The sequence below is a fragment of the Gossypium arboreum genome, chromosome 13 (genome assembly GCF_025698485.1).
Source record: "Gossypium arboreum isolate Shixiya-1 chromosome 13, ASM2569848v2, whole genome shotgun sequence".
NCBI lineage: Eukaryota > Viridiplantae > Streptophyta > Magnoliopsida > Malvales > Malvaceae > Gossypium > Gossypium arboreum.
In genome coordinates, this window is record NC_069082.1 from 8,381,218 (window position 1) to 8,393,209 (window position 11,992).

Consider the following 11,992-nt stretch of genomic DNA (forward strand, 5'->3'; position numbering starts at 1 on the left):
TATCCATTAAACTATTAAATCCTTTACTAAGGGCGAAATATTATTTTCTTGTTTAGAATCTATATGCATAATATGATTGCAGGTTTTATCTTTATATAAACAATCGGTTTCTTCCATGTTATTTATCTTTGGTACCTAAAATCGTCTGTTATATTATTTTGTCTTAACACACAAAGGCCTATCGTCTCTCTCCTGGACTTAAAAAGGCAAAAGTTAGACAAAATAACAGATATATAGGTTTCAAGATAAATAACCACGAAATTAACTGGATTGTAATTAAAGATAAGAACTTACAATGAATATTATGATATGAATTCCTCCAAGAACCGTAACTCCGGGGGCCTCTGATACCAATTACTTGCTAAATAGGTTGCCTCCACGTATGTTGTCAGTTGTCTTTGTCATATCTTGTTTGTACATGGATGCCTTGAATTTTTGTTTACCGCCAATCTAGAAAATCAGCTTGAAAGTCTTCTTGACTTTCCACGTGGTCTTTGTCTTTATCCTTCTTGGATGTTGTCCAGGTTCCATGTTTCTATTTCATCCAGGTGTAAAGATTCTGGTGATAGTCTTGGTGAATTTCAAGTCTCCCACGTGTTCTTGATTTCTTCAATTATTTCTGAAGGAAAATCGTCTATTTCCATATCTACTATTTTCTTTAGCAGTTGTATGGATTCTTCATCTCTTGATTTTTGAATTATGCTATTTTTATCAGCTACTATTCTTTTTCCATCGGTAGATAGTTTGTACGTTTGATCTTGAAGTACATGTCGTACTGTTGACATTAAATCAATTCCGGCTTGGATTTGAAAATATTTTGGATTATTGTAATAAAAACTTCACTTCAAGCTCCTGGACTTGACATCTTCACTATTTCTCAAATGCTGGATAGGTCATATACCAAGCTGTGTGATGAGATCCCATAATGTCTCCGTTGTGAATGTGTATAAAGAATCTAACTGCTTTGGCGTGTATATGACTGGATTGTGATGTTCTTGTTTCTGTATGATGTTCAGGGAGCTGACTGGATTTGCTGCTGCCGTTCCAGCTTTTTGGGGTAATTTGAATTGATTTCTCTTTGGTGGACTATTTTGTTGTTGATTATGTTATTCACAGGACTGTAGGGCCTGCTCCTGCGGTGGCGATGTTTGCTGTAATACCTTTTTCACCTTTAACAATATCAACAACAAAAAAAAAGCATATAATCTTGTTGCCAAAACATGAAATCCCCAAACCATATATCATCGAATGGTTGCAAAGTACGGTATCATCCACATTTTACTATATATTACTATATTGGGACCAACAACCTAGAATTTTAAGCATCATAATGTAGTGAATGAAACAACAATTGCATCCCATGTTGTGGCTTGAGTGTAAGACGTAGTGCAGGTGCATGAACATAGGTAGGGGAGACGGTGAAAGTGTAGCGTTGCAGAATCATGGAAAGTGCAGTTTTCGCTTCAGTGATTGCAAAGCTTATGCCAACGCAAGATCGAGGTCCCAATCCAAAAGGCATAAATGCAGCTGCATTGTACTTAGTAGCTTTCGCTATCCCTTCAGCAAACCTCTCTGGCTTGAAAAGATTAACATCATCTCCCCATAAGTCAGGATCATGGTGAAGTGCTATGATTCGCATGTCGACTTCTGAATGTGTAGGCAGGACAAGTTTTCCTAATTGGACTTCTCTTCCTACTTCTCTTATCACGCCACTTAAAGGAGGATAAAGCCGTAAAGTTTCATTAATAATCATGGTAATCTGTTGGAGAAAAAAAAATCCAAAAGGCAATATAAATGGTCACTGTTAGTTTTCAAGCTATTGAATTTGTATAGTTTGCTTACCGTCTTTAATTTGGCCATCCCTTCAGAATCTGGGTTTTGATTACCAAAGACCTCAATCACCTCTGCTCTTGCTTTGTCTTGCCAATCGGTGTGTATTGCTAAAAGCAGGGTTGCCCATGCAAGCAAGGAATTGACTGTTTCTTGCCCAGCAAAATAAAAAGTTTTACACTCATCTACCAAATCTTGTATCGAAAGTCTGTTTTTCTCGTCCGCCTCATGATAAGCATTAACAAGTAATCCCAGAAAATCACAGCCGAAATTATCAGCTTCTCCGGTCACTACCCTCTTTTCCCTTTTTTCAACAATGCTCATCACAGAATCATGTATCATTTTGGCAATTCTTTCTGATTCAATTTCATCAGCAGATTTCCAAAACTTGCTGAAAAGGACAACCAGATTAAATCAACCCATTGGCAGCTGCAGTATGTTGATTAACAAAGTAAAGATTTGATGAAGTTACCTGATGATGGGAATCTTTGCTTTAAAAATATTTCTGCCTGTAATTACTGACAACTTCGTCAACATGTCAAAAATCTTCTCCCCTTCCAAGTAACTGCTACCAAAGGCGGTTCTGGATATCACTTCTGAAGTCAATAATCTGAACTCTTGGAACACTTCTATCTCTTTGCCCTCTTTACTTTTCCATTTCTCAAGCATGGTTTCAACGCTAGCAACTACAGCTGGAGTCATATTCTGCAAAAAAGTATCAAGTTTGTAAATGTCCCACTACAATAATTAGATTAGAAGGTAGAGATGATTTACTTTTAAGCTCTCCCCATGAAAGGCATAATTGGCCAGTTTCCTTTGCCTTGCCCATTTCTCACGTTCGGTTGAAGCAAGCCCGTCGCCTATTAGCTTGTCGAAGAAATATGAAGCCTTTGGCTTTCGAAAAGCTTTGTCACTGTTTTTAAGGACCTCTTTGACCAGTTCTGGGTCTGTAATTAGCAGTTGAGCTCGAATTCCATTCCAACTAAGATAAGTCTTCCCTGAAAGAAAATGATTTCTCTTCATGGAAAGTGGAGGTTAATCAGAAAATACTACCCAAAAAAGAAAAAAAAAACATATTCTCACCGTATTTGTTGATCCAGGAGTAAACATGAGGCATGACTCTGGGAAATATATCGTGTGTCAAGGCCATAGGTTTGGTAGATGCTTCCATGAGCTTTTGGGCAATTTCTTTGTTGTTTCCATGGATAAATTCATAAGGAGGTCCTCTGATTCCTTGTGAATTCATGATGAACTGTACCCGATGAGGTATCCACCAATACTTGTAGAAAACATTGAGCAAAGCAACGAAGAGGTAGAGGCATAAAGAAGCTGCAAACAGGATTAGAAGATTTCCCATGGTCTCCATTTTCTTATCTTCACTGATCAGATTTTGCATCTGTTATATTAATCTGGGTTTTGCAAGCTGACAGTCAAACACATTTCGCATCAAGAGACTACACTTGTCCCTCTTCAAGGTTAGGTCATTTTCTCTCATTTATTTAGTATATTTTTCTTTGAAAATTACAGCCAATGCAATACACAGAACTGGGAAGCGTGCAGGATTTGACTTCTAGTTATTATTAAATACCTGCTACTAGGGCCCTCAATAACAGGATTTTGTCTCTTGACTAAGATATGATTTGATTCAAATCGTGTTAATTGCGGTGTGGTTAGAAATTTACTCTAAAATTGTTTTTCTATAATACGCCAAAGAAATTAAAAAGATAACTAAATTTTATAGGTGATATAGGAGTTTTTTACCCTAATATTATAAAAAAAAAATTTATACACCAAAATAAGTTGTCAGCCAGATTAATTACGAAAATAGTATCTTTTTGGGATTGTGCCTACACAGCAGGCACAACCCATTATTTTATTATTAAATTTCTTTTTTGTTTTAAAAATTATTATTATATTATTTTTAATATTTATATTAATATATAGATAAAAATATGGGTTTTACATGGATAAAAAATAAAAGCGGGTCAATTTCATTAGGTAGGCACGACTAGTCGTGCTTGACGAAGTAGGCACAACACCTGCACATTTCCTTTTCTTTCTTTGCATTTTACAAAAATTGGTCTTATATCACTTTTGGTCCTCTACTAGGCCTAAAATTAAAATTCAATCTTTATACTTGAATATCTACAATAATATTTGGTTCTATTTTTATAATTTTTTCCAAATAATTAACATTGTTAATTACTCGATAAAATTTTTGACGTGTTTTTTAAACAAAAATTAGTTTAACAAAACAATGATATGTTAAGTTAGAATAAGTTTTAAATAATAAAATTTCAAACAAAATTGTATTAAAATTTTTGTTAATTACTCTATAAAATTTTGATTAGTTTAACAAAACAATGATATGTTAAGTTGGAATAAGTTTTAAATAATAAAATTTCTAACAAAATTGTCTTAAAATTTTGTTAATTACTCGATAAAATTTTGGCGTGTTTTTTAAACAAAATATTAGTTTAACAAAACAATGATATGTTAAGTTGGAATACATTTTTGTTAGAAATTTTATTATTTAAAACTTATTACGACTAACATATCATTGTTTTGTTAAACTAATATTTTGTTTAAAAAAACACGTTAAAAACTTTAACAGAGTAATTAACAATATTAATTATTTGGAAAAAAAATTATAAAAAATAGGACCAAATATTATTGTAGAAATTCAAGTATAAAGATTGAATTTTAATTTTAGGCCTAGTAGAGGGACCAAAAGTGATATAAGACTAATTTTTTGTAAAATGCAAATAAAGAAAAGGGAAATGTGCAGGGTGTTGTGCCTGCCTGTTAGGCACGACTAGTCGTGCCTACCTGACAGGCTCGACCCGTTTCGAGTATTTTTTATCCGTATAAAACTCGTATTTTTATCCATAATATTAATATAAATATTAAAAATAATATAATAATAAATTTTTAAAACAAAAAATAATAATAATTGTAACGCCCCCTTTACCCGAGACCGTCGCCGGAGTCGAGCCCGAGGCATTACTAAACTTATTTGAGCACTTAAACAAATTCAAACAATTTATATCACACTTTCCAGACAAGCTGTCCAACTGTGTCATAGTTGCTAAATAATTCATATCTCGAGTTATAAAACTCGAAATCCAAATCCGTAAATTTTCTCTGAATTTATACTCATATATCTACTTACCAATTTTTTTCTAGAATTTTTGGTCAAGCCAATTAGTACAGTTTATTATTTAAAATTGACTACTCTGACCTTTGTGTATTACGAATCAGATATCTCTCTGTACAGAGCTTCAATGACTATGCCGTTTGTCTCTAATAAAACTAGACTCAATAAGGAATCTGTACATATAAAGTATGACTTCTAATTATCTTTGTAAAATTTATGGTGAATTTCCAAAGTCAGAACAGGGGATCCAGAAATTGCTCTGGCCCTGTTTCACAAAAATTTAAACATCTCATAAAATATAGCTCATATACCTGTTTTGCTTCTTCCATATGAAAATAGACTCATCGAGATTCGATTCCATAATTTATTCATTATCTAATTCCATTTCTACTATTTTTAGTGATTTTTCAAAGTCAAACTACTGCTACTTACGAAAACTATTTTAGTACAAATATTGTTAACTAGTTTATAACATCTTTACTTCAATTCATTCAAACTCTATACATGCCATATAAATCTTCAAACATAAAACAAAAGCTACCGAATTGATCTGGATAGTGTGCTTTGTTGTGTTGATCCGATCTACCCACTTCACTTCAAGTCAATCTACATAAAAATATTAAACACACACAAGTAAGCTTATTGAAGCTTAGTAAGTTCATAGGTTAAAAGTAATGCTTACCAAACATAATATTTCCAAACAATACCAAAACATTTACTAAAGTTTCCTGCGATTCACAACCATTGTTATAATAATTCACATAGTTGAGCTCAACAATAACAACTACTCAATCTCTTTCATTTGGATCACTTCTCTTTTATTTCTTATAATCAAATTAGGAAGCGGCTTACGAAATTGAGTACGTCGTTGCTCAATGCCACGATTCACAACTCAGTATGGTTTTCCTCATTGAAATACCATACCTACATTTTTAACTTCGGTATGGGAAATGCCATACCTACATTTCTTAACTCAGTATGGATTTGATAATACCATACCTACATTTCACAGCTCCGTATGGATAATACCATACCTACATTTCACAACTCAGTATGGATGATACCATACCTACATTTCACACTTTGCCATGGAACAACCATGGTCTTATCAAATCAATTCATCACACGTCACGATCTGAGCATTACTCAATCCTGCGTTTTTCCTAATTTGCATTTCCATATTTATTCTTTCATTAACAAAATCTACACAATCCCACAACAAATTCGTATATAATAACACATTATATACTTCAATCATTCACAAATAAACATCTAATTTCAACCATATGAACTTACCCGCTAATTTGTAGAAGATATTGAAATTTTGGGACTATTCGCAACTTTTTCTTTTCCTCGTTCTTCTTTGGATTCTTGATCTATAATATAAAATATTTCTACTCATTAGCATTTATTTGATTTCTATTTCACTTCACAATTTATGCTGTTCAAATTTCGAAATTGTACTTTTACCCCAAAATTTACTGTTTTCACAATTTAGTCCCTACTCAATTCACCCATCAATTGAACTAATTTTTCTCAATTAACACTTTATTTTATCATTATAAACTATTTCAAAACCTTTTATATTCTGAATTTCAACAGCAACCTTCAATTCACAACTTTTTCACAATTAGGTCCTAAATATCATTTCCTATCAAAATCACTTAATAAAACCACCTTAATATGAAATTAGAACTTAAATTTCATAATAATTCATCATAAAATTCCCTTATCCATCCAGGGTAACTTCCAATTTCACCCATAAAATCAAAAACTAATGAATTCTACAAGTGGACCTAATTGTAAAAGTCATAAAAACATAAAAATTATCAAGAAAAAGCAAGAATTAGACTCACATGATGTAAAAATATGAAAACCAGCTTTCTCCAGACCTTCTATGGCGTTTTGGCTGAGAAATTATGAAGAAAATGTCTAGATTTTTCAATTACATCATTATTTAACTATTAACTTTTATCTATTTCCAATTTTGCCCCTTGTTCACATTGTTTTCTTGCTTATTTCATACCCAAACCGTCCAGCCATTAACCTTTGGGTCTAATTGGTCTTTAAATCCATCTTTTTAAATACTTAAGCTATTTACTCACAATTTAACAAATTTTGTGCTATTTTCAATTTAATCCTTTTCAATTAATTAGCCATCCAAGCGTTAAAATTTTCTAACGAAACTTTAATACTAACTCAATGACACTCCATAAATATTTATAAAAATATTTATAGCTCGATTTTCAACTTTGAGGTCTCGATACCTCATTTTTGACCCGTTTGACCTAATAAATTCTTTTAATTCACTAATTTCACCATTTCACAAATTCTTCTAAATTCTTACTTGACTCATAAATATTAAATTACTATCTTATTCAATCTTATTTGTCGAATTTAGTGATCTCAAATCACCATTTCGACACCCTTGAAAATTAGGTAGTTACAACTCTCCCCCTTTAAAAATTTCGTCCTCGAAATTTGTTACTGAAAATAGATTTGGATCTTGTGATCTTATTGACTCCTCTGTTTCCCAGGTTGCCTCCTCCATACCATGTCGATGCCATAATACTTTAACCAATGGTACTCTTTTGTTCCGCAATTCCTTAACTTCACGAGCCAAAATTTTCTTTGGTTCTTCCGAATAAGTCATATCTGGTTGAAGCTCAATTTCGATATGGGAATTACGTGTGAAGGATCGACCTATCTTGCCTTAGCATAGACACATGAAACACATTATGAATCTTCTCAAGTTAGGAGGTAAAGCCAAACGATAAGCCACAGGACCAACCCTTTCCACAATTTCATATGGCCTATGAATCTCGGACTTAATTTTCCTTTTTACCAAATCGTAACACCCTTTTCCATGGTGAAACTTTTAAAATACTCGATCACCCATTGCATATTCTATGTCTCTTCGTTTTAAATCCGCATATGACTTACGGCGATCCAGGCGACTTTTAGACTATCTCGAATAATCCGGACTTTCTCTTGGTTTCTCGAATCAAATCAACCCCAACTATTTTGATTCACTCAATTCAGACCAACACAATGGAGTCTTGCATTTTCTACCATAAAGAGCCTCAAATGGTGTCATTTTTATACTAGATGATAGCTATTGTTGTAAGCAAACTCGATAGCGGTAAATACCTTTCCAATTGTCACCAAACTCGAGTATACAACATCTTAACATATCTTCTAAAATTTGAATCACTCGCTCTGTTGTCCATCTGTTTGAGGATGAAATCTTGTACTAAAATTCAATCTGGTGCCTAAGGCTTCTTGCAATTTATTCCAAAATCTTGAAGTAAACCTCGGATCTCGATGCGAAATGATAGATATTGGAACTCCATGAAGTCTCACAATCTCGACACATACAATTACGCTAACTTATTAAGTGAAAAATCTATTACGATTTGGAATAAAGTGTCTTGACTTTGTCAATCTATCAACAATCACCCATATCGAATCTTTCTTTCTGAGTCACGAGCAATCGACACAAAATCCATTGAAATATGCTCCCACTTCCATTCAGGAATCATAATGGGTTGTAATAAACCCGTTGGCACTTGATGCTCTGCTTTAACTTGCTGGCAAATCAAACATTTTGCAATAAATTCTGAAATTTCTCTTTTCATACCAGGCCACCAATATGTCTTTTTCAGATCACCATACATTTTTGTACTACCGGATGAATAGAATACATACTATTATGTGCTTGAGAAAGAATATCATTCTTTAAATCGAATTGTTGGGAACACAAATCCTATTATGATAGTGCAATATACCTTCATCATTAATCTTGAACTCGAATCTAAATTATCCCGAACCATTTGTCGTTTGGCACCAATTTTGGATCTTCATTCTGCGCAGCTTCGAATTGTTGAAGAAACATTGGTTTTACCTTCAATTCTACTAATACAACACCTTCTTCATTAAGAGCCAAATGAGCATTCATTGCAGAAGTGCAAACAAGGATGACTTTCGACTCGATTGCATCGGCAACTACATTAGCTTTCCACGAATGATAGTCAATAACCAAATCATAGTCTTTCAGCAACTCTAACCACCGTCTCTGTCTTAAGTTCAGTTCCTTCTGAGTCATTAAGTATTTCAAACTTTTGTGACCCGTATACATATAACACTTCTCACCATATAAATAGTGTCTCCAAATTTTTAAGGCAAAAACAATTGCAGCTAACTCAAGATCATGTGTAGGGTAATTCTTTTCATGTGGTTTTAATTGCCGTGAAGCATAAGCCACTACCTTTCCCATTGCATTAACACACAACCCAAACCACTTAAAGATGCATCCTTGTACACAACATACGGTATACGATTACGGTTGAGTTAAGACGGAGCTTCATTAACATTTTCTTTAAGCGATCAAAGCTCTGCGACATTCATCGAGACCACATAAACTCAACATTCTTACGTAATAAGCGAGTCATTGGTGAAGCAATCATGGAAAAATTCTTTACAAAAGCGGCGATAGTATCCTGCTAATCCCGAAAACTTAGACTTGATTTACATTCTTGGTGTTTTCCAATTCACCACCGCCTTGAAACTTTACTTGGATCCACAATTCCTTGGTGATATAATATGACCCAAATCCAACCTCATGAAGCCAAAACTCACATTTACTAAATTTCGCATATAAGCTTTTTCTCTCAAAGTCGTAGTACAATTCTCAAGTCTTGTGCATGTTCGGATTCTGTCTTTGAATAGACCAATATGTCATCAATAAATACCACCACAAATCTATCTAAATAAGACTGAAAAATTCGATTCATTAAATCCATAAATGCAGCAGGGGCATTCTTTAAACCAAAAGGCATTACCAAAAATTCGTAGTGACCATACCGAGTTCGAAAAGCGATCTTTGGCACATCACACTCTTTAACCTTCGGTGATAATACCGGATCTAAGGTCTATTTTGAGAACAACTGCAGCACCTTTCGATTGATCAAACAAATCATCGATACGAGGTAATGGATATTTATTTTAATTGTTACCTTATTCAAGCGCACGTAATCAAAACACAATCGCAACGAACCATCTTTCTTTTCACAAATAAGGCAGTGCGCCCAAGGTGATGTACTCGATCGATGAACCCTTTATCTAATAACTCTTGCAATTGTGTCTTCAACTCTTTTAACTCGGTGGTGCCATTCTATACGGTGTTATTGATATTGGGTATGCAGGAATTACATCAATTGTGAATTCAACCTCACGATCCGGGGTAAACCGGGTAATTCCTCGAAACACATCGATAAACTCATTAACAATCGACAATTGTTCCATCTTCAATTCGAACCCGAGTATCAAGAATATAAGCTAGAAATGCTTTATTACCTTTCCGAATCAATTTTCGATTGTAAAAGGTGAAATAATCGACATCATTCTTTTTATCCCCAAACTCATTTGAAACTATTTCATTTGTCGACATTTTAAATCAATCCGTTTTCTCTACAATTCACTATGGCATCGTGTTCAATCAACCAATCCATTCCAAGAATAACATCAAATTCTCGGAAGGTAACAACATTAAATCGCAGAGAATTCACGACCTTGTATTTTCGGTGGACAATTGAGACATATTAAATTAACCAACACACTTTGCCCTAGTGGATTAGTGACTTGCAATTCAAGGTCGATGGACTCAACGGTCATTTTCTTTTTCGACACTAATGCGGTGCAAATATATGAATGTGTAGATCCGGGATCAATTAAAGCATACAGAATCATCAAAAGATAGAAATTACCGGCTATCACATCGGAGCGAAGCTTCTTCCCTTGCGGATAGCATATGTACGTCAGGTACTCTTGTCTCGATCGGGTGCTCCCGAATGAACAGATCCGATAGCACTACTTTGACTGAACGTTTACCTTTTCGAGGAGTATTTGCTTGCTTTTCCCTTGTTCTCTATCTTCTTTTAATAATTGAGGACGATCCGAATAAAATGATCAGTTCCACCACATTTATAGCAAGCTCCGGCTCTTCCCCAACACTCACCAATATGAAATCTACCACAATTTTTACATCTAAGTCTCGGAATATTTTGCACACTACTAACACTAGCTGCTGGTTTCTTAGTTACTCAGACATCTTGTTGAGTCGTTTCTTTGTTATTCGATCGTTTGGGATTATAACGGTCGACGAATCATTCTGAACTTTTTGGCCGAAAAAGTCGAAGTTGGTCTAGAGAAACTTCTTTTGTATACCTCTTTACCTCTTCTTTCTCTTTGCATCTTTCTGTTATACACTTCTTCCATCTTTTGAGCTCGATCAGACAGAATCACAAATTCCCGAATCTCTGTACCTCCAATCATCATTACGATTTCATCATTAAGCCCTTCTTCAAATCTAATGCACATTTCTTCCTCTGTCGATTACAACATCCCGAGCATATCTCTTGAGATACACAAATTCTCTTTCATATTCGCCCTTGTTTTATTCCCTTGTCGAAGATCAAGAAATTCTCTCTTCTTCTTATCTAAATATCTCTTTCCCACATACTTCTTCTTAAATTCGTTTTGGAAGAATTCCCGTAAGTTTATCTGCGGTACCCTTTGCCTCAATGGTTTCCCACCAATTATCGCTTCTTCGTTCAATAGTGAAAGCGCACATCCCAAATAGTCCTCAGGAGAACACATCATCTGTTTAAAACTCTCCAAACTCTTTAACCAATACTCTGCTTTAACCGGATCATCGTCCGATCTCCTCGAAATTCTTCACTCCAAACTTTTCGAGTTTTTCAATTGGTGTTCTTTGCTAGATTCATCTATTAAAGGAGAACAGCAGGGTTATGGCGGTGGTACAGTGAGGGGAGGAGGAGGTTGTTGTGCTGACTTCTTCCTTGTATTGTTTCATGATACCACTGATTCATTAATCCGTAAATCATATTTTTAAGTTCTTCCTCTATCATCAAAGAAATCAGGACATTACCACTTGTTCCCTGCTCAGAAGTCTGTATTCTACTATTAACTTCCTCTTCCTGACTA

At 34.4% G+C, this 11,992-nt stretch overlaps 1 protein-coding gene across 2 annotated transcripts; it reads right to left on the bottom strand.

The window, feature by feature from the left end:
• Nucleotides 1-1,207: 1,207 nt before the first annotated feature.
• Nucleotides 1,208-3,381, bottom strand: LOC108461579 (cytochrome P450 CYP749A22-like). Of its 2 annotated transcripts, none has more exons than XM_053024266.1 (5): nt 2,914-3,381; nt 2,605-2,828; nt 2,303-2,535; nt 1,843-2,221; nt 1,208-1,712 (listed from the first exon to the last, which is right to left on the bottom strand). In XM_053024266.1, the coding sequence occupies exons 1-5, from the start codon at nt 3,224-3,226 to the stop codon at nt 1,614-1,616; spliced, it is 1,248 nt and encodes a 415-aa protein (XP_052880226.1). In that variant the 5' UTR covers nt 3,227-3,381; the 3' UTR covers nt 1,208-1,613. The 2 variants fall into 2 exon arrangements, with proteins under 2 accessions (XP_052880226.1, XP_052880225.1); XM_053024265.1 differs by having other exon boundaries at nt 1,208-1,759; nt 2,914-3,373.
• Between the last annotated feature and the right edge of the window lie 8,611 nt (nt 3,382-11,992).

Bases quoted from the DNA above. Each gene is read 5' to 3' on its own strand.
- LOC108461579 (XM_053024265.1), bottom strand. From the start codon at position 3,226: ATGCAAAATCTGATCAGTGAAGATAAGAAAATGGAGACCATGGGAAAT. The intron at 2,222-2,302 runs GTAACTTCATCA...TGTCCTTTTCAG, and splicing joins GCAAAGATTCCCATCATCAG to CAAGTTTTGGAAATCTGCTG. The intron at 1,760-1,842 runs GTAAGCAAACTA...TTTCTCCAACAG, and splicing joins GGATGGCCAAATTAAAGACG to ATTACCATGATTATTAATGA.